The 22,772-nt window shown below is 41.7% G+C and overlaps 1 protein-coding gene across 4 annotated transcripts in view; it reads left to right on the top strand.

Annotated features, from left to right (window-relative positions):
• Positions 1–22,772, top strand: part of LOC111838045 (ryanodine receptor 1-like) — an 84,600-nt gene that overhangs the window by 28,027 nt on the left and 33,801 nt on the right. For all 4 annotated transcript variants that reach the window (XM_072702232.1, XM_072702233.1, XM_072702234.1 and 1 more), the window contains 40 exons: positions 101–459; positions 674–800; positions 1,105–1,265; positions 2,241–2,406; positions 2,834–2,920; positions 3,068–3,294; positions 3,698–4,142; positions 4,225–4,797; positions 6,033–6,233; positions 7,006–7,117; positions 7,278–7,421; positions 8,568–8,841; positions 8,962–9,076; positions 9,676–9,808; positions 9,946–10,040; positions 10,341–10,476; positions 10,632–10,818; positions 10,912–11,023; positions 11,325–11,445; positions 11,874–12,043; positions 12,171–12,391; positions 12,868–12,958; positions 13,368–13,508; positions 13,732–13,895; positions 14,262–14,340; positions 15,230–15,319; positions 15,464–15,607; positions 15,707–15,784; positions 15,873–15,948; positions 16,463–16,586; positions 16,694–16,809; positions 17,050–17,117; positions 18,003–18,124; positions 19,031–19,080; positions 20,130–20,190; positions 20,889–21,015; positions 21,119–21,230; positions 21,732–21,813; positions 21,909–22,039; positions 22,119–22,439. In XM_072702232.1, the coding sequence (XP_072558333.1) occupies positions 101–459; positions 674–800; positions 1,105–1,265; positions 2,241–2,406; positions 2,834–2,920; positions 3,068–3,294; positions 3,698–4,142; positions 4,225–4,797; positions 6,033–6,233; positions 7,006–7,117; positions 7,278–7,421; positions 8,568–8,841; positions 8,962–9,076; positions 9,676–9,808; positions 9,946–10,040; positions 10,341–10,476; positions 10,632–10,818; positions 10,912–11,023; positions 11,325–11,445; positions 11,874–12,043; positions 12,171–12,391; positions 12,868–12,958; positions 13,368–13,508; positions 13,732–13,895; positions 14,262–14,340; positions 15,230–15,319; positions 15,464–15,607; positions 15,707–15,784; positions 15,873–15,948; positions 16,463–16,586; positions 16,694–16,809; positions 17,050–17,117; positions 18,003–18,124; positions 19,031–19,080; positions 20,130–20,190; positions 20,889–21,015; positions 21,119–21,230; positions 21,732–21,813; positions 21,909–22,039; positions 22,119–22,439 (6,343 nt within the window). The remainder of the gene's footprint in view (positions 1–100; positions 460–673; positions 801–1,104; positions 1,266–2,240; positions 2,407–2,833; positions 2,921–3,067; positions 3,295–3,697; positions 4,143–4,224; positions 4,798–6,032; positions 6,234–7,005; positions 7,118–7,277; positions 7,422–8,567; positions 8,842–8,961; positions 9,077–9,675; positions 9,809–9,945; positions 10,041–10,340; positions 10,477–10,631; positions 10,819–10,911; positions 11,024–11,324; positions 11,446–11,873; positions 12,044–12,170; positions 12,392–12,867; positions 12,959–13,367; positions 13,509–13,731; positions 13,896–14,261; positions 14,341–15,229; positions 15,320–15,463; positions 15,608–15,706; positions 15,785–15,872; positions 15,949–16,462; positions 16,587–16,693; positions 16,810–17,049; positions 17,118–18,002; positions 18,125–19,030; positions 19,081–20,129; positions 20,191–20,888; positions 21,016–21,118; positions 21,231–21,731; positions 21,814–21,908; positions 22,040–22,118; positions 22,440–22,772) is intronic.

The raw sequence follows: 22,772 nt of genomic DNA, 5'->3' as shown, positions 1-22,772 counted from the left end.
TTATTAGATAATTTAAAACCTGCTTAATTGCTCATCTTTACTCCAAAATGTACTTTTTAAAACATACTCTGAATTTCATGGTTTTCCTAAACTTCTTCAGATATCTCGTATGGATGGGACAGTGGACAGCGCCCCCTGCCTGAAGCTGACCCATAAAACATTTGGATCTCAGAATGCCAACACTGACCTGCTGTTTATGAGACTAAGCATGCCAGTGGAGTTTCATGAGTTCTTCAAGGTGCCGGCTGGGAGGACACTTCTCACACGGAGCCTCATCATTCCTGAGGATGAGGTAGTTGTGGTGGACCCCAACTCTGACTTTGAGATGCTGAAGAAATCTGCCACTCGTAAAGAGCAGGAGGAGAAGGAAAAGGAGCCCCCTGTACTGAAGGAGGTCCCAGGCAGCAAGGGGGGAGAGAATGAAAAAGATGCCTCCACAGAGAAGAGCAAAAAGAGGGGGTGAGAATGACTTATATGCTGCTTAGCGATTAGAGAAGGGGTTCCAGTACTTTGCATTACCTTAGCAAGGGTAGAGCAAGTGTAGCTAAATGAGTATGTTGTTGAGATTACAGTTAGAATACATAATGCATAATTAGAGAAGCCTAACAGCATGAAAACGCAGCATAGGAGGGTGTTGGGAACAGGCAGAACACTGTTGTGTGTCTTGTTTCAGGTTTCTCTTCAAGGCCAAGAAGGCCGCTTTTACCACCCCTCCTGTTGTTCCCACTATTCCGCGTCTGATAGAAGATGTTGTGCCAGATGATAGAGATGACATGGACATCATTCTCAACACCACCACGGTGTGATTTGTAAAACTTACCCCCCCCCCCAAAAGTAATATTTCACCATCTTAATCCTGTTAATCCTGTCCATATAATATTCCTGGGCTTACAAAAACACTCCAAATATATGTTAAAATGAATAAATACTATGCATTCTTTTATATGAAATATAGAGTGGAAAGACTGCTCAGAAGATTTAATACAGTTTTACCTGCTTACTGTGTAACACCATTTCTAGGTGTTGATGCTTATATTAACAAAGAGGTTTTAAAACTGAACTTAGAGTGCCTGTAACTCAAATAATCCTTTCATCCCTCTGCAGTATTATTACGCAGTGCGTGTCTTCGCGGGACAGGAGCCGAGTGGCGTCTGGGTGGGCTGGGTCACCCCAGACTATCACCAACACGATCCTCATTTCGACCTCTCCAAAGTACGCAATGTCACTGTCACTGTTGGTGATGACAAGGGAAATGTCCATGACAGGTAAATTCACATGGACTAGGCACACTGGCAGGCAAATGCTTATAAGTACACATGGACACATACAGTCACACTGCGAATCTGTTTTAAAATGATATATATTTAATACCCAAGTATTATTTAATACCAATAAAATGCGGGATTGCATTTGTATTTGCATGATTTTCAGTTGGAGATAGTGATGTCCAATTCATGAACAAATCATTCTTTTGAACTGTTTTTTTCCCCAATGAATCAGTTGAACTGGTTTTCATATCTAAAATAATCAAACTTTGTACATCCATGCATTAAATAATTAAAAAATATTTGACAAATTATCATTTGCTTTTCATATACCGTCTGTAGTCATTGTACCTTAACCCGTTGTATTTGTGCTGTGGCTCACTGTTCACGACTAATGATGGCCCACCTGATATTTCATGAACCATTTGCTGTATTTCTTGACCCCACTAGATGGTGCTTTCTGTTAAAAAAATGGGCTCAACGCACGTCCCAAAGCAAACCAAGAGCGCCATCTAATGGGGTCAAAAAATACAGCAGGTGGTTCATGAAGTGCTTCTTTGATCATCACTACTCCTGACTCTCGGCAATTGACAAGTTAGGGAGTTCAGCATGTTCGATTGAAGCAGTTACTAGGCAATTCTCGTTAGACTCATAAGACCCATAGGAGATATTTATGATATATTTTTAATGAGTTATCATTATGTCTTATTTGAAATGCATGTAATTACATTATTGGCCACTGGTTTTTAAATTTTGATTGGTGTAAGTTACTAAGTTTTGGAGTCACATTCCCCTAACCCTGTTTTTCTCACTGTATATGTGTATTTCATTATGCGATTTTATTGAACGCAAGGTTTTTCAGGAATGTCTTAGTCGTGTTGCAGCCAGACTGACTATAAATGTGCCTATACAAAGATAGCATTAAACCCCAGAATTATTTGTTTTGATTTCACATATTGTTTCTCTCTCACTCAGTATGAAGAGGAGTAACTGTTACATGGTGTGGGGAGGAGAGTTTAGCAACGGCTCCCAGCAGACACGAATCAGTCAGGAGGACCTCCTAATTGGTTGCTTATTGGACCTAGATACCGGCCTCATGACGTTTACAGCCAATGGGAAAGAGATCAACACCTTCTACCAGGTAAGTGTCATGCACTTAGGATGACCACCAGCATGACTGTGAAAAGGAGAACACCCATGAAAAGCTGTTGGGCAGGGGAAGCGGGGGTTAGATTATACATATACTATGGAAGATTTATCACAATAATTATCTTGTTACCTCGATAGAATGACATAAAAAATTCTTTAATGCATGGCTGTTCTCGGCTTCCATAGTTGTTGTGTCTGTGTGTTTCATGTTTTTTTTGTGTGACTGGGGCTAGTAGCACTAGTTGTTGATGGGGAGGTGGTTGGGGGGGAGAGAAAAAGGAGGACACCCAACAGTAGTCCAGAGGCTGAAAGACCAGACTGTCCGGACGAAATCCGGACGAGTGGTCACCCAACATACAGTTCTTGTGTGCTTGCTGAGCTGAGATAAATTTGTGTAATACTGACATTCTGTGTTTTAGGTGGAACCGAACACCAAGCTGTTTCCAGCTCTGTTTGTTATACCGTCCAGTCAGAATGTGCTTCAGTTTGAGCTGGGTAAACTAAAGGTCAGAACCTTTCAAGATTATTTGATTATTGCCTCTGAATTGATAATTGCATTTTCCATTAAAAACTCTGCCTTTACATATGGGGTCTTCTCCCCTTCTCCTGTTGCACACTCACTCCCCACCTTCCCTTTCTCTTCCTTTCTTCAGAACATCATGCCTATATCTGCTGCGATGTTCCGCAGTGAACGTAAGAACCCGGTTCCGCAGTGTCCTCCGAGGCTGGATGTACAGATGCTGACGCCAGTGATATGGAGCCGCATGCCCAACCACTTTCTGGCTCCGCGCACTGCCCGAGTGAGCGAAAGGCATGGATGGATGGTTGAGTGTACTGAGCCCCTCATCATGATGGCGCTTCACATCCCTGAGGAAAACAGGTCGGCAAGAACCACACTAGACAAGAGTCTAATCCTTAAATCTGAGTGATTGTGGCTCTTAGACTTTCTTATGGTGAAAAGCTTGCTAAATTGGAAGTTGGGTGAAATAGAATCTCTTGACTTGTTTTTGAAAGTTCAATTCAATTCAATTCAATTAATTTTTGTATTGCACCTTTCACAATAGTGTCACCCCAAAGTGCTTTGCATGGTGTGTTGTGGTACAGTACAACATCATTAAGAGAGAATAGTACAGAAACAGGGAAAAGGGAGGACAAACAAATTAAAGAAAGAAAGAGAGCCAGATGACAATAGTGTACTTGAATATATTGCGTGAACACTAGTCTAGTTATTCAGGAGGCTCATGTCGCTGGAAACTCTTGTCATCCCTCATTTCTCCATCCAGGTGTATTGACTTGCTGGAGCTTTCGGAGCGCTTGGACATGCTGAAGTTTCACTACCACACCCTCAAGCTGTACTGCGCTGTATGTGCTCTTGGGAACAATCGCGTGGCTCATGCTCTATGCAGCCATGTGGATGAGTCCCAGCTCTTCTACGCTATAGAGAACACGTACTTGCCAGGGCCGATACGAAGCGGCTACTATGACCTACTCATCAGCATGCACCTCGAGTCTGCAAAGCGGGCTCGACTCATGACCAACAGAGAGTTCATTGTGCCAATGACAGATGAAACACGCGCAATTACCCTATACTCAGACGCAGACAAGGCTCACGCATTACCAGGTGTGGGTCTTACTACCTGCCTGCGTCCCAAACTGCACTTCTCCCCCACGGGCTTTGTGGGTACAAACCATGACCTCTACACCCTCAGCCCTATCATTCCATTAGAGGTAAGAGATCATGGGGACACGGGGAAAATATACAGTCTCTAGTGTTCAAATATGTCTCTTACTATCTGCTCTTCTCCTGCAGATCTTGAAAACCAAAGCTCTTAACATGTTAACAGAAGCGGTTCAGGATGGTGGACAGGCCATTCGTGACCCTGTTGGGGGCAGTGTGGAGTTCCACTTTGTGCCCATTCTCAAGCTCATTAGCACACTACTAATCATGGGAATTTTTGATGATGAAGACGTCAAGCATATCCTTAAGATGATTGAGCCGAATGTCTTTGGTGGAATGGCTGAGGTAACGGTGGAAGAGGAATCGGGAAGGATGACCGATGAAGAACAAAATCCATTCACCAGCGAAGATGAGGATGATGTAAAAGAGGAAGAGGACAGCCTGGATGAAGGGAGCGAGCTGGAAGATGAAGGAATGGGGGAGGAGGAGGAAGAGCAAATGGAACTGGCAGAGGTGTCAGAGGAAAACCTGCAGAAGATGGGAGAGGGGGAAGGTGATGCAGAGAATTTGGATGGCAAGAAAGAAGCTGAGGATACAGAAAAGGCCGGACAGGCTGACGAGCAGCGGACAGAAGCCAAGGAGGGAGAGGATGGTCTTAAAGAAGGACTGCTCCAGATGAAACTGCCGGAGTCTGTGAAACTGCAGGTATGGCTCCTGTGCAGCTGAAATAAACCTGTTTATTATGTAGCCTTGGGATTCATCAGCCAAAATGGCCTCCGCATTACTAGTGGGGGCACAAATAATATAATGATATCACACCTTGAATCTGTTCTAATGCAGTTGATATATTTAGTACCCATGTCCGATACAACGCGGAATTGCATTGGTATTTGCGTGATGTGTCAATCGGAGAGAAAAACACTATGTGAACTACAACATGATATTAGAAATAGCATATTAACTAGCTGAAAATCTAATTTCTGATATCAGGAATCATAACTAATTATAATTAAATTTTAAAACTTATGTTGAAATGAATGACAAAAAAAGTTTTGAATATTGCTAGCTAAAATTAAATTATCAATATCAAAAACTGGCATTTTAACTAGGTAAAAGTGAATTTCTGATATTTGAATTCTACCTAGTTAGAACTGAATTTTTGATATAAATTAATTAAAGCTAAAATAGCTCGCCATAGGCAATCCACAAGTTAGCGGGTTTGGCACATTTGGTTGAACTGGTTACTATTCAATTCTCGTGAGACTCATAACAAGATGTTTATGATATAATTAAAGTATTATTGTTACTTATTTATAATGCATATAATTACATTATTGGCCACTGCTATTACTGTTTTTATCATTTAATTCATTTTGTTTCATGTAATTACTAACATTTGTAGATGTATTCCCCTAACCCTGTGTTACCCATTGGAAATGTGTACACGATTTTAGTGAATGCGAGGTTTTTCAGGAATGCATTAATCACGTTGTAGCAGGACCGACTGTAATATTAAGCTCTTTCTTACATATTAATTAACCACAAACTAAAACTTAGTGACATACTGATCTCATGTTTATTCATCATTAATGAATCATGACAAATCTTTTATACGCAAGCAATTATTATATTTATTACTATATCTGTTAATTCTATGTCTTTGTGAAATACTGAAGGAACTACTGAAGTAACAAGTAATGAATAACAAGGGAAATACTGATCTCTTGTTTGTTCATCATTAATCAATCATGACGCATCATTTATCTCAAGCAGCTACTGTATTTGTTCATAATCTATTCTTCAGTTGTAACTGAGTTACTAATAAGTATTTGTGCCCCCTCAAGTAAAGTGTTACCCTTCATACAAATCCAGAGTTCTGTACTTCATTCTGCACAAGCACAGTATAGGAAGAAATCTGTCTGTCTTTGACTCTCTTTCAGATGTGTAATCTTCTGCAGTACTTTTGCGACTGTGAGCTGCGTCACAGGGTTGAAGCTATCATCGCCTTTTCTGACCATTTTGTCAGTGAGGTGCAGAACAACCAGCGGCAGCGTTATAATGAGCTCATGCAGGCGTTCACCATGAGTGCTGCAGAGACGGCTCGCAAGACGCGCGAGTTCCGCTCACCCCCACAGGAGCAGGTATGCACAGGCTTGTCACCAGCATGCATCTGTAGGGCTGTAAGAGATCCTAGAACTAAACCTGCACTAAATCTGTTTGTTGCTGTCAGACACAAGTCTAAGACACATTATATGGCTAAAATGATGTGGACATCAGCTTGTCCTACATCTCATTTCAAAGCCAAGGTAATTAAAATGAATTTGGTCTGCCTTTTCTTGCTATAGTAACCCCTTCTCTTCTGCGAAGGTGTTCCATTACATGTTGGAACATTGCTGGTGGAATTTTCTGCCTGTCAGTTGGTATTGATGCTGGGTGCTCAGGTTTTTGTGAGTTTGCCCACCGCTTAACAACTGAACTTGCTTCCAGATTTTGCCACAAGTCATTTCACTGCATTTGACCAGAGCAACTCTAACAGAAATTTGGTGAACTGACTTGTTGGAAAATATGGCATCCTGTGATGTTTCTTATTTGAAAGTCACTTGCGTGTTCTGCCCAACCATCCATTCTGCTATCAGTGTTTGCTGTTGGAAATTGCATAGCTGTGTCCTTAATTATATACCTGTGTCAGCAATGGGTGTGGCTTATTTAGTCAATTCCTCTAATAGGAATGTCCATGTATTTTGGTCATGTGTAAGAAGTAGTTCTAAAGTGTAGAAGGTGTTATTTTGAATGAAGTTAAGTGGTTTCTAGAATAGTACTCATATAGTTAAATAAATGTCATGCAAATTAGTATAAATAAAAATAATTTAGCAATAATAAACAGACTGGTGTTTGTATGTCTCTTACGCACAGATCAACATGCTGCTGACTTTCAAACACCATTCAGAGGAGGGAGTGTGCTCTGTGCCCGAGGAAATCAGAGAATCTCTGCAGTTGTTTCACAATGACCTTCTGGCTCACTGTGGTCAGTTCCTCCCTTAGATATTCTAAACTAAGATTAATGTGGTATCAGTCAGTCATTTTAAGTAAAGTGAGATACAGTAATATTTTGATCTAAGGATGTTAGTTACTGTCCATCTACTGTTAAACCTATTTCTATGCATTTTCCTATTTAATGGTCACAGGTGTGCATATCGAGGAAGAGGAGGAAGAGCAAGAGGAGGACATGTCTCTCAAAGGACGACTTCTTCGTTTGCTGGAGAAGATCAAGAAATTCCGGCGGAGGAAAAGATATGAAGAGCCAGAGTTTGAGGAAGAAATTAAACCCAGTTGAGACATGTTCATTGGTTTTATTTATTTTTCAGATAGTATCATGTATATTTAAAAACTGTTGCCTCACACTCTAATGCACTGGTGTCCCATCCGGGGTGGATCCCTCCCTGGGGCAGTGGACTGCTGGGATTGGCTCTCGCTTCCCCCCCCAACCCTGTAGTGGACAAACAGTTGGAAGATAAAAAATAAAATTAAAAGTACAAATCCAGACCAAGATTTTGTTTCAACCAACCAGTTGAGGACTCTGCGACTGTGACTCTTTATACTCAACTGGTTGGTTGAACAAAATCCTGGTCTGGATTTAATGTGTTGGTTTGCATGTTCTCCCCAGGTTTCCGCCAGGTACCCTTGTTTCCTTTAATGTTCCCATGACCTGCATTTGGGCAAGCTAGTATCCACAGTATGTGAATATGTGCCCTGCAAAGGACTGCGTTCAGTCAAGGGTATTCCCCAGTTTTGTGCTGTCTGGAATAGGCTTCAGAATCCCAGTGTGTTCTTGCACAAATTATGTGACACTTGCACAATTTAGACAAAGGTTTTTCAGCCTGGGCCTTGGGGGACCCCCAGACAGTCCACATTTTTGCTCCCTCCCAACTTCCTACCAGACAGTCCACTTTTTTGGCTACTGAGAGGGAGCAAAAATGTGGACTGTCTGGGGGTATGAGAAATGCTGGAAAATAATCACTGAATTAAATGTTTATTAAAGCAGGCTGAAATGTGAGCTTAGTAAAGCAAGTTTCAGTCCATGCTCCTACAATAATTGTGTTACTATCAGAGTCACCTGACATGTGCCTTTGGGGTTAATTTGACCCCAGGGTATGTATGAGAGTTACATGAATTAGTAGCTTTGGTTTGAGGGCAAGGGGCATTGGGTAGAGACTTTCAGGGGCCCAGCCGTGTCTTTGTGCTGTCCCCTAAATTCCCCCAAACACGTGGAGAACATGTAAACTCCATACACAAAATGATGGCGTTAAATTAAAATAACTATCCACTTCACTGCCCAGCATCTTCAGTATTTAATCATAAAATGTAATGTTTAATTTTAATTAATTTCTTTAAGTAAGCATGCACATCCTGGTCTCTTATTGAATGTAGGCTTTAATGGCAACTTGTCTCTGTTTTCAACCACTCCTGTGTCAAAGGCACTCTACAAGAGCTTATATCTCACACCATGATCCACTGGGCCCAGGAATCCTTTATCCAGAACCCAGAGCTGGTGCGCCTTATGTTCAGCCTGCTCCACCGGCAGTACGACGGACTTGGGGAGTTGATCCGTGCGCTGCCGAAAGCCTACACCATCAACTGCGTATCAGTGCAGGACACCATGGATTTGCTGGAATGCCTGAGCCAGATACGCTCGCTGCTCATCGTCCAAATGGGACCTGAGGAGGAGAGACTCATGATCCAGAGCATTGGGTTGGTCAACAGAATGTGCCCATACACGAAGGGAAATGCCCATCTGTTTAATATGGATGAAAATATAAAACAATTCAGTTTCAGGAGAATGAAATATATTTCTAACACTTTCTTGGTCAGGAACATCATGAGCAACAGGGTATTCTATCAGCACCCCAACCTGATGCGTGCTCTGGGCATGCATGAGACCGTCATGGAGGTCATGGTGAATGTGCTGGGGGGTGGAGATTCCAAGGTATTCTTTCTTAATCACGCTCATTCACAACGAGTTTAAATTTAAATTTAGAATCCCATAATCTCAGTATCTGATCATATACATTCAGTATTTGAAATTGGTTACTGTTATATAGTTAAGAAAAGCAGCCCTATTAAAGCTTTCTTCTAGACAATTTATACATTTTCTTGATTGTCATTGGAGTGGTATTTGGTAGTGGTATATGGTAATGGTAAAGGTTGCCAGTGGTAATTTGAGGTTTGTCCATTGACTTGAAAACTTGACTTACTCATACCTAGATGGCATTGCCTACTATAGTGGATTAGCGGTTATCAATGGTAGCTTTTCAGTTAGCTGGCCCACCACTCCACCGGAGTACTGTGTTGCGCTACAACATCACTAGTCGATAGGAATTTTTCAGTTCCATTATAGTCTTATGAGACCCCCGTTAAATATCCGTCATGGACTGAAACATCATTATGTGGTGCATGACTGGATAAAGTTTTATCGGGTAAATGGAGTATTCAAAACATACTTAATTTGTAGTACAAAGGAGCTGATTTTGTAGATTTCTTCATAATCTATACTTCTGCAATGTTTTTAACCAATTGTCTTCCTAGGAAATCCGCTTTCCAAGGATGGTGACCAATTGCTGTCGCTTCCTGTGTTATTTCTGCCGAATCAGTCGGCAGAACCAACGTTCCATGTTTGATCACCTCAGCTACTTGCTTCAGAACAGCGGCATTGGTTTGGGTGAGGGACGATGCCACACATTATTCAATAAAGTAAAATCAGGCATAATTATCTATCTTATAATGATAATGCTGCACTCCGCCTTGTGCAATGAAGGTGATGGAACACAGGTAGATCTCACACGGTGTGCTTTTCAGGAATGAGAGGCTCGACCCCTCTGGATGTAGCAGCAGCATCTTGCATTGATAACAATGAGCTTGCCTTAGCTCTGCAGGAACAGGACCTAGAGCAAGTAAGAGATACTACCCTCTAATACCTCATATATAAGACTTTCTTTTTGTTTTTCATTTTTATAAACGGCAATAAGAACCAGGGGCGGGGCCACAGAGGTACTGCCCTCAGCTGACAGCTGATTAGTCAGCAGAGTGTCCCCTCCCCTGTCACTTCCCAGTTCAAAACTTATCATTGGGTGATGCTAAAGTTGTCCCCTCTGTATGAATTATAGCCCCTCTATGCCCCCAACCTTAAAAAAAAAAGTGAATTTCCCCTGACAAAAATGCATACTTTCTCTTTCCATATTTCTGTGTGCCAGGTGGTGAAATACCTTGCAGGTTGTGGGCTACAGAGTTGTCCCATGCTCCTGTCTAAAGGCTATCCTGACATTGGCTGGAACCCCTGTGGCGGAGAGCGATACCTTGACTTCCTCCGTTTTGCTGTTTTTGTCAACGGTGTGTTTGTACATACTACCACCTGTCTGTAGCTGGCTGATGTTACCGTTGAATTTCTACCACACATATCAATGCAATAAGTATTGTGAAACCACAATGGCAGAATATATCCTTTTTTGGCCTGCGACCACTTCTTTCCTTTCTCCACCAACTAGGAGAGAGTGTAGAAGAGAATGCAAACGTGGTGGTACGTCTGCTGATCCGAAGGCCCGAGTGCTTCGGGCCGGCCTTGAGAGGGGAGGGCGGCAATGGTTTGCTGGCTGCCATTGAGGAGGCCATTAAAATATCAGAAGATCCGGCTCGGGATGGACCCACTGTTAAAAAAGACAGACGATTCCCCATGTGAGGCCTGACTTGCTTGCAAAAGGATGATTTTGCGTAGGGTTGCCATAGGGTGCAGACTTACGTACCCATGTGTGTCCCTTATTATGGCAGGTTTGGTGGGGAAGAGCAGCAGGAGGAGAACAGGGTGCATCTTGGGAATGCCATCATGTCTTTTTACGCTGCTCTCATCGATCTGCTGGGCCGTTGTGCCCCTGAAATGCATGTGAGTCTGCTTTTGTGACAGGAAAGCATCGAGTATTACTAAAGAATTAGCATTTGTAAATGCTGAGCTAATGATCCCTGTTGAAAAAAAAAAACAGCTTAAGCTATTTAACCTGGTTGACCAATTTTGTGATGGTTAGCCATCTTAAGGTATGTTTTCACAGGTTACACTTTACTTGAGGGGACATGAATAATGTAGTAGTACATGCTTACGTAATGCATTAATTAATTAACTCATTTACTACTCAAGAAGTCAAGAGTTCAGTAACTAGCATTTTATGTTTGTTACTCCTGTTTAATAGCTAATCCAAGCAGGTAAAGGTGAGGCTTTGAGAATCAGGGCCATCCTGAGGTCGCTCGTGCCCATTGAAGACCTGGTGGGCGTGATCAGCCTGCCTTTCCAAATCCCAGCCTTTGGGAAAGGTGAGGAAAAAGACATGATCTTGTGTTTGAGCACTTCACAAAATTCAAAACAATTCTCCTTTTTTTTTATAGTTGCATTGTTGGAAGTGAATTGTATGCAGTGAACTTAATACAATACATACAATATTAGCTTGTCTTAGATCTAATTTCAACTCAGTTTTATATTTCTACTCATTTTTAATTTTGATACCCTTCATATTTGTTTCTTGATTCATTTATGTTGCCCTTCGTGGCCAACTTACTACAAAGAGCAAATTGGGGGAGGTGTAAAGAGAATTTCCCCACAGGGATCAATAAAAGTATCAATTATTATTATTATTTTCTTTTTGGGAAGTTAATATGTTAATGTGTTGTTATTGTATTGCTGATGGACAATTCCAGTTTCCATCGGGGCTCCATGTGGTTCAGTCTCATCATTTCCTTTTTAGACGGCAGTGTCATTGAACCAAAGATGTCAGCCAGCTTTGTGCCTGATCACAAGGCCCCCATGGTGCTCTTCTTGGACAGAGTCTACGGCATTGACAACCAGGACTTCTTGTTGCATGTGCTGGAAGTCGGTTTCCTTCCAGACATGAGGGCTGCAGCCTCCCTTGATACAGTGAGTCTCAGCTATTGTCGTTAAATGTGTCTCATATCCATGCGATTGTCTGTCCTTATTGACTTGCCATGGATGAATCATTGTGTCTTTATCACTCTGACTAACAGGTTCTCTCTCCACTCACCAGGCGGCGTTCAGCACCACGGAGATGGCCCTGGCCCTTAACCGTTACCTTTGCCTGGCCGTATTGCCCCTCATCACCAAATGCGCCCCGCTTTTTGCGGGCACTGACCACCGTGCCATTATGATCGACTCCATGCTTCACACCATTTATCGGCTGTCACGTGGTCGCTCTCTCACAAAAGCCCAGAGGGATGTCATTGAAGAGTGCCTTATGTCGCTATGCAAGTAAGTCTCCGTGGTGACCCTCCCTGATCAGTCTCATTCAGTTCATCTCTGTTTGTTTGTTCTGTTTCTGCTATGAATTTATCAAAATGAGATATGTAATTCTGTAATAAATAAGGCACACTGCAATTTTAACAACATTGACCAAATAATGAACAGGAGACTCTAAGCTAGCTAAAGTGAGTACGAACAATGTGCTAGCTTTGAAACTTTTTAAGAGCATGTAGCTTCCTTTGTTTACATATACCAATCTTAATAATATATGTGTGGAGTGTTCTACAACCTCTTACTATAAACGACCAACTATTGATAGCCAAAATTCACATACAGGCTATCGATAAATTATGATCACTCATGGGGCTAGCTTCATTACTCTGCTTAAAATTACAATATGAAACCCAAGGAATTATTGTACACCACTAACACATCTTTCATTTGATTCTCAATACCCATCGTTTCCTTTTGAATCTGTCCCCCAGGTATCTGCGGCCTTCTATGCTTCAGCATTTGTTGAGGAGGCTAGTGTTTGATGTGCCGATACTGAATGAATATGCGAAGATGCCACTTAAGGTAGAGCACTGCTCGTTTTAATGCTTTGCTGGAGAGATTACAGTACAGCCCAAGTATAACGTGGAAACTAGGAGCTGAAGGTAGATCAGCAGGTTAAGAAGGTTCCCGCTGTACTGAAAAGATTAAAACATGGGCAGTTCTAGACTCGTGAAGTGATCCGTTTTGCAAACCCTTACGTAAATCAAATTTAAGAAAGTTGGATGTATCCACCATACCATACAAGATGCCTGAATTTTTAATCCCAGTCTGGCCCTCATAGCAAAGCCACATAAGCTAAAAATATACTAGTAATACATATTAATGAACATATATTAAACAAATGAGAAGATAAAATGTGAACTTGTGTTATACAGTATATATTCATAGCAATGATGTAATTTTTTTCATTTATTTTGGTGACTTTTGAAAGCTGTTGACAAATCACTATGAACGCTGCTGGAAGTACTACTGCCTGCCCAATGGCTGGGCCAATTTCGGGGTGTCTTCAGAGGAGGAGCTGCATCTCACCAGGAAACTCTTCTGGGGCATCTTTGAATCCCTGGCCCACAAAGTAAGGACCTTACTTTCAGAACTATTACTGAATATCTTAGTTACACCAATGTTGGGACCAATGTTGTGGTGAATTTTCAAAGTGATACCATAACAATGATCAACAGTGCTGATACTAAATTAAACACTATCCATTCAGAAAAATGCAGATAATGGCTGTTCCTATAAAAATAACTTTTAATAAGGCTACTACTAAGCACGATCCCCTGTCTTTCTTTTTACAGAAGTACGATGCAGAGCTGTTTAAAATCGCGATGCCGTGTATCTGCGCCATTGCTGGGGCCATCCCCCCTGACTATGTAGACGCCAGTTACTCTTCCAAGACCGAGAAGAAGGCCTCTGTTGATGCTGAGGGAAATTTTGACCCTAAACCGGTGGAGACCACAAAGTGAGTGTGTATAATAAGTGTGGGTTTAAGGGAACATCTGAGAGGGTGCAGTGAAGAAGGGGATGGTGTGGCTCAGGGGGCTGGCAGTCGGTGTCCTTCATCAGAATGTTGCCGGTTCAAATCCCCCGTTTGGACCTTGGGTACTTGATCAAGACCGTTAACTTCAAACGCTCCATGGACTGGTTGATCCTGCTCTCTCAGTTGTAGTTCTCTTTGATTAAAAGGATCTGCAAAGTAAAAGAAAAGAGAAATAGTGATGTGGAAAAATGATTGTATAAAGGAAATAATTCTGGGGTTAATCTTACATATTGTGTTTGTTATATTCACTGCGCACATTAATATGGTAGTGCTGTTCTTTGATTGTAGCACCATCATCCCTGAGAAGCTGGATGCTTTCATCAACAAATATGCAGAATACACTCATGACAAGTGGGCTTTCGAGAAGGTGAGTTTCAGCTTAGTGCCCGCCGGGGACCAGCATTTTAGATGTTCAGTAATTATGCCATTGCCACACAGATCAGTTCTTAAAAATCTCTCTCGATAATGTTCCCATGGTATTAATATTATTAAAAATGCTAATTTGATCATGAACAAAATGCACTCAGTTGCCTGTTTATTATGTGTACCTGCTTGCTAATGCAAACAGCCTATCCCTTCAAACAGCTAAGCATATAGTCTCAACTGAATGCATACAGCAGATAAACAGGGTCAAGAGGTTCACTTAATATTCCCCTAATCATTAGGATAGCTCAGGTTTCTGATTTTAGTAGAGTTTGAATGTGGTTCTGATTGCTGGTGCCGTATGTGGTGGTTTTAGTTCTCAGAAACAGCTGCTTTCCTGGGATTTTGGCACAACACAGTGTCCAGAGTATACCAAGAATGACGTGTTGAATAAAGAATGCCCACTTAATGCCCACCCATTTTTATGATAAAAAAAAAAACATCCTAATGAGAGAGAATAGAAGAGAATGATTACACTCCTTAAAGCTAACAGGAAGGCCACAAGTGCAAAAATAACAGCTCAGGACAACTGTGGTGTATCAAATGCACAACTCATTTACTTTTACATTCTAGGGTTAGAAGTGAACCCACCTAGTACCAGGGCTAGATTGAGATTAATCAGCCCTGGACTTTGGGGTCCTCCTCAACTTCACAGTAAATGAATGGGGTGTGTGTGTGGGGGTGCCAGCCCACATAACCTTTGGTGAAAATGCCCAGCATGCCGGATGGCCTGTCCCGCCCTGACTAGTCCTGGCTAGGTGTATGTAATAAAGTGGCCATTGAGTGCATGATGCTGTAACTTCATTGTTTCCTGTTGCTCTCCCTGCTCTTAGATCCAGAGTAACTGGACGTACGGAGAGCTGCTGGATGAGAATGCGAAGACTCACCCCATGCTCAGACCATACAAGACTTTCTCTGAGAAGGTTACAGGCACTAGGCAGTCGTAATTGACAAAGTGTCACATTGCAATGTTCCTCTGCCAAACCTTATTTCAGTTGTCAATATTTTACTGATTTCATTTCATCACAGTTGTTTGTTTGTTTCAATAACATCTCATCATGCCTCAGGACAAGGAGATCTACCGCTGGCCCATAAAGGAGTCCATCAAGGCGATGCTAACCTGGGAGTGGACGCTGGACAAAGCCCGAGATGGGGATGATGATAAGACGGAGAAGAAGAAGACAACCCGCAAGATCTCACAGACAGCACAGGTAAAGACAAAGGAGAAAAAAATACCCGGTGGCTTTATAAGGGATGTGGCTTTGTGTGATAAGTCAATGTTTCAAATCATTTGGGCTTTTGCTTTGCAGGCGACCTATGACCCAAGCCACGGTTATAATCCCCAACCCATTGATGTGACAGGCATGGCTCTGTCTAGAGAGTTACAGGTACCAAAAGGGGGCGCTTCTAAGAGCTCTGGATGCATAACACAAGTTCTGCTGAAGCCGTTCTAAAATCCTGTTTCCCTCTCTGCAGGCCATGGCGGAACAGCTGGCTGAGAACTACCACAATACTTGGGGTAGAAAGAAGAAAGTGGAATTACAGGCCAAAGGTCAGGGCAACATCATCCGGATTTTAACAAAAGCATAACGACAGTAAAAACCAGGCAAAGCAGCTTCTAATAACTTAAATCAGTTGATCGCTGTTAGTTATGCCCTGAAAATGTTTTAATTTGATTGCCGTATGCTTTGGGTCAGGGGTCACTAACCTCTTTGAAACTGGGAGCTGCTTCACGGGTACTGAGCCATTCGAAGGGCTGCCAGTTTGATACACTCTTCTTAAATAACAAATTTGCTCAGTTTACCTTTAGTTATAAATTATTATTATTATTAATGATTAATAATACTCATCTACTGTATGTGAAGACACTGATCACGTTTATGATTTCATCAATAAAATTATAAAATTAAATTTTAGACGCTGCTCACTGGTGAGTTGTGCTATTTTTAGAACAGGTCCGTGGGCGACTCATGTGGTCCTTGGGGGCGTCCTGGTGCCCGTGGGCACCATGTTGGTGACCCCTGCTTTGGGTAGTGAATGATTATTGTATGTGTTGTCACCCGTAGGAGGTGGAACCCACCCCTTGCTGGTGCCTTATGACACCTTAACTGCAAAAGAGAAGGCAAGGGACAGAGAAAAAGCTCATGAGCTTCTCAAATTCCTGCAGCTGAATGGATATGCTGTCACTAGGTATGCCGTCACAATTAGCGTGATCAGCGATTGAGAATTTGTTAGACTAACCACACCCATAAAAGTAGCGTGTTAAAATTAAATTCGTGACTATGTCCCTCTCTCAGAGGACTGAAGGACATGGAGTTGGACACTTCTTCTATTGAGAAGCGTTTTGCCTATGGTTTTCTGCAAAAGCTGCTCAAGTGGATGGATATTGCACAGGAGTTCATCGCCCATCTAGGTACTAAAGAGTAACATACGAAATGGAACGACCTTAAGATTGTACGATTATATCAAATTTATATAATCGAGAATTATATATGGCCAGTCGATTTGCATTGTTATTTGGTTAAATTGGCACAGCAATAAAAGCAGTACCAGATTTACCTGTTGAAGATGGCCGATTTGTGAGTTTGAAGAATGTTGATGTGACTTACGAGTACGACGCGAATCACAGGTAGCATTTCATGTATGTTTGCAGAGGCTGTGGTGAGCAGTGGGAGGGTAGAGAAGTCGCCACACGAGCAAGAGATTAAATTCTTTGCCAAGGTGAGATGATGTTACGCTGGTTATCGACACCACATAAATGTGTTTATACCTTTGTGTGGCATGTTCCTTATATATAGGTGTATGTGTGTGTGTGTCTGTGTGTGTCTATACACACACACACACACATGCAGGGGTTGGACAATGAAACTGAAACACCTGCTCAAGGTTTCACACCTATATATGCACAAATTTATGGCCAGTCTTCACTGATTGCATATTCCATCAGTAGGAGCAGAGTGTGAAGGTTGAATTAGCAGAGCACACTGGTGCTAGCAACACAAATCTTGAGCTGTGGACAATGTGTTGCTGCTCTCTGATGAGTCCACCTTCACCGTCTTTCCCACATCTGGGAGAATTACGGTGTGGAGAAGCTCCAGAGAGGCTCACCACCCAGACTACTGCGTGCAGCACAGGGGTGGATCATTGATGGTTTGGGCTGCAATATCATGGCATTCCCTCGGCCCACTACTTTTTCTAGATGGGTGCATCATTGTTAAGGACTGCTGAAACATTCTGGAGGACCGTGTTCACCCAATGTTTCAAACATTGTACCCTGAAGGTGGTGCTGTGTATCAGGATGATAATGCACCAATACACATAGCAAGATTGGTGACAAAGTGGTTTGATGAACATGAAAGTGAAGTTGAACATCTCCCATGGCCTGTACAGTCACCAGGTCTGAATATTATTGAGTCTCTTTGAGGTGTTTGGAAGGAGCGAGTCAGGAAACGTTTTCCTCCACCAGCATCATTCCCAAGACAAAAGGAGGCCCTACACCATAATAGTAAATTATTGGGGTCTAAAACCAGGTGTTTCAGTTTATATACTGACACATATCTATGCATATATCAGCAGTTGCATTAATAAGTTATGTTTATACCACAGATCCTGTTACCCCTGATAAACCAGTACTTTAAGAACCATTGTCTATACTTCCTCTCCACTCCTGCCAAAATGCTTGGCAGTGGAGGCCTTTCATCCAACAAAGAGAAGGAGATGATCACCAGGTACCTGCCTTACTCAGCCCCACAGAGCTACACAAAGGCTGTTACTTACAAACTTCACCACAAATGCAGACTTGCTGTTTTCTCTAATAACAGTAAAATATCCCGTTTGTTGTACATCAAGTTCGACATTTATCATTATTCAGAATCAAAATTACTGTTTAACCACGAAAATCACAATGTGTTTAACCTGTCTTATGTCAGTCAGATTTCAGAAGTCAGTTGGTGGTAACTGGAAGATATCACAAGGAAGGAAGTCATTTCTGAACACTAATTTGTTTAGAGATAAATTTTACGTTGAAACTACACAGTGGTTTATATGTGGGATTTCATTTTTTTTTTTGTACTTGAATACACCTTGTTGGGACAGTTTCTGGGCTAAAGGTGCAGATGCCTTCTTATGCTCTTAGTTATATATTAGTTAACCACAAATGAAGTCTTAGTTGCATACTGACCTAATGCTCGTTCGTCATTAATGAATCGTGACGCATCTTTTATCTCAAGCAACGACTATATTTGTTCATGATTTGTACTTCAGTAATAACAGAGTTACTTATGTAACTGCGTTCAGTATTTGTGCCCCCTCAAGTAAAGCGTTACCAAAGCATTATATTAAAATGTAAATAAAGAGTGGGCTGTTTAAAATGTACCTGATAACAATTTAGTGGTGCCACGTATCTCTATACTGTACCATTACAGCTTAGCCTATATTTACCGTTAATGAACACGTTAGTTTTTTTCTTTTGCACCCGACCTCCCATCCTGCCGGTTTACTCCTCTCCCTGTCTATATCTTTGAGCTCATTCCTCTGTTCTGGACCTGTGATCACCCTTCCCTTTCCTTGCCTCAACGTTTCTCTTCTTTGCTTCCTGTCTTTCTTTTTCTCTTCCTCCCTATCTCCTGCTTTAGTATCTTCTGTAAAATGGCTGCTCTGGTGAGACACAGAGTTTCTCTTTTTGGTAAGAAACCCGCATTCTTGATCTTCCCATTTTCCTCGTTCTTGTTCTCTGCTGTTTTTGTCTTTGATTGTCATGCCTTCCGTATATTCCTTTCTGCCATCCTTAAGAATAGTTTTGTTCTCATTCTCCAGTACTTATGTATATTATCCTCTTTCCGTTCCCCTGCCTCCTTCTCCTTGAATGACTTCACTGTGAACATTGTGGGCTTCTCTCACTAGCTTGGCTGTAGCATGTCTCCTCTCCACAGAGACGGCCATGAAACGGTGCTGGGACACCCCTAATTTCTGTCTCAAAGGTCTATGCTCCAGGGGTTAATCATCAAAAATATAGTACATGATATTATATAAAGCTCGATTCCGATCACCTAGAATTCAGTTACTATTTTGGTTGTACGACTGCAGGGATGATGGAGAGGCAGGGATATGCTGGCAGATTCGGGGGGGCAGCACTTTAATAGGGGCCCTTGAATATGTAAAATTACACTTAAAATTGGGTGGGGGCTCCCAAGGTGACATTCTGTCATGAGGCCCAGAATTTCTAGGTGTGCCTACTAAGTCGGCAGCCATTCTATAATGTATTAAATTCTATCATAAACATTGCTAAGTACTGGAGTATGAAGTACTGAGTAGGAAGTATTGGAGTACAAAGTACCTAGTAGGTGAGGCCAGCATGGAGGGAACTGGCCTTTTTTGAATTGCAGTTTTGTTAATTTTATTTCCGGAGTTTCCCAAAATGAATCCATAAGCTAAAATAAATTGTAACACAGGACACAGTGATGACACAGTGCTGCTGTTTAGTTTAGTGAACTTGAAGCAGTACTTCTTTTTTGCTATGTTGCCTTCACTTATTCTCTTCTGTGTATATCTGCTAGATACTATTATTAAAATAGTTGCACTTAATAATTCTTTAACTAGAAATACTTTAATTTTGCTCTGTATGTAATACTAAAAACCGTGTTTCTTGCAGTTTTTTATTGGACAGCCTGGTCACTACCTTCGTTTGTATGGTTGCTTTTGCGTTAACGATTCTGCCCTGCATGTTGTGTACAGGGACAGATGCCTCTGCTATCGTCAACTGTCTGCACATTCTTGCACGATCCTTGGATGCAAGGTACAGTTCTTTGTCCATCATGGACAGCTGGAACTAGGGTGGGTCAAGTGAAGGAGCTTTATTGTCATTTTACACACGTGAAATGAAACTGAGTTTCTATGGAGCAGCATACAGCCAGAACAAGAAAATGTTGAGAAATAATAATCACCCGACAATAAAAAATGGGGGGAGAATAAATGAAGAATTAAATGAATGAATGAATGAATGAAGAATTAAATAAACAAATGAATAAATAAAAATACAATAGCAAAAAAGTACACCACAATAAACAACAACAAATGACACAATGTAAATAATACAAGTAAACAGTGGTGCCGGACAGTGCATATGGACAGTAGACTATGCAAATAACAGAATCAATGTAGTGCAATTGTGCATTTATCAGCGTTTATGGGGTAGGTGGGAGTTGAGGAGTCTGATAACCTTCGGGAAAATGCTGTTGCAGAGCCGGGTAGTTGTGGTGGACTGGATAGTCTGGAACCCTTTTCCAGTCACGTATGGTATTCATGTGATGCCTGATACATTTTCAGTGCCGATTGGATGTGACATTTACCACAGTAAGAATGACGATTATTGATTAAACAATCAACAGTGTAATGTAAGATGAGTCTGTTTTATACAAAAAAAAATTATGCTTTCTGTATTTTACAAGAATTTGCTATCGCTTTATTTTGTTTGTCTTTTTTTCTGTGCCTCAGGACAGTAATGAAGTCAGGGCCTGAGATTGTCAAGGCAGGACTAAGGTCCTTCTTTGAGAGCGCTGCAGATGACATTGAGAAAATGGTAGAGAACCTCAAGCTTGGCAAAGTATCAAACCGTAGCCAGGTGAGACATTTTCACTGTTAAGTTATTCACTTTTTATTTCTGGACTTGTTGGAGTTGTTGCCACACTGCTAGATTACTAATTCAATTTATTTATGTCAAATAGCAGGTGAAGGGTGTATCTCAAAACATCAACTACACTACTATAGTTCTGCTCCCTGTGCTCACTTCCCTGTTCGACCACATTGCTCAGCACCAGTTTGGAGACGATGTCATGTGTAAGTCAATGTTGAAACAATGATCAACAAAGCTTTAAAAATGTAGTCCTGTAGACCATGTCACTAAACATCTAATAATATATGGAATTAGGGCTGGGCAATATGCCCTAAAGATGATATCGCAATATTTTCACAATTTTGATATTTATCATGATAGTCTAAAATTCTTATGTAGAAAACAATAAAATGTGATAGGTGACTTGGAGATTTTCTGATTATGATGACCAAATGTTTTTACAAATAGTTACGGAGCATGTGACAGGTATGATGGTAACAACAGAATCATACCTTAATGGAATTTGTGTAAAAATAGTGCATTACAACTGTTAGTTATGCAAGAAAAGAAATGTTTACCTTACATCATGATACTCAAGACATTCAAATCGATGACAACATGCCTATTCATAGTCTTGATACAATATTTTATCAATATATGGCCCAGTCCTATATGGAAGCATCTGTGAGTAACCCAATAATTAAACACCGTGTTTCGGTCTACAGTGGATGATCTGCAGATGTCATGCTATCGCATTATGTGTAGCATCTATTCACTGGGCACCGTTAAGAATCCGCATGTTGAAAGGTGAGTCGGTACCTCTCTTTGTGTCGGACTATGGACTATAGAAATGTTGCGGTGCTTGGGAATGGGTGATGATGGAGGCTTTGACGCTCCTACAGGCAGAGACCAGCCCTGGGAGAGTGTTTGGCTCACTTGGCAGCAGCCATGCCTGTTGCATTCCTGGAACCGCATCTTAACGAGTACAACGCCTTCTCTGTATACACCACAAAGACACCTCGTGAAAGAGCCAGTGAGTTCCTCACCCTTATTCTTTCGCTTTGTTATCTTTGTATCTTCATTTATCTCTTTCTCTCAATGTCCTTGTGCAGTCTTGGGTCTTCCAAGCCAAGTACAAGAGCTGTGCCCAGACATACCTGAACTGAATATTCTAATGAAGGAGATCGGGGATCTGGCTGAATCGGGGGCCCGTTACACAGAGATGCCCCATGTCATTGAAGTCACCCTACCCATGCTGTGCAACTACTTGCCCCGCTGGTGGGAGAGAGGTTTGGAGAATTTCCCTGAGCATGAAGGACAACTGTGCACTGAAGTCACCTCAGAGCACCTTAATCAGCTGCTGGGGAGCATCATGAAAATTGTGGTGAACAACCTAGGCATTGATGAGGCCTCCTGGATGAAGAGACTTGCTGGTGAGGAGACATCGTATTGTATTATAAAGTGAAAATGAGGAGAGGTGGATTTTGTGTAATAGTTGGTTTTTCTTCTAAACTGTAAACCAAATCTGCAGTTGAAAACACAGGTGTCTACATAGGGAAGTTCCGGAGATTTCAAGAGTGACTGCTTCGTAAGTGTTGGAAATAGGTTGACTGGAGTGGCCCCTCTGGTGCTGCTGGAGCAGGTTCTCCACAATGTTATTCTGCAAGCCCAGCAGACCTGCAGACGACTGTGTTAGTGGCAGATCAGGAGAAGCAGAGGGGCCACCAGGCATGCTTCTAGCGTAAACAAAGGAATGACTCAGATGA

Source organism: Paramormyrops kingsleyae, chromosome 18 (genome assembly GCF_048594095.1).
Source record: "Paramormyrops kingsleyae isolate MSU_618 chromosome 18, PKINGS_0.4, whole genome shotgun sequence".
Taxonomy (NCBI): domain Eukaryota; kingdom Metazoa; phylum Chordata; class Actinopteri; order Osteoglossiformes; family Mormyridae; genus Paramormyrops; species Paramormyrops kingsleyae.
This window is presented reverse-complemented; position numbering and strand designations above follow the sequence as displayed.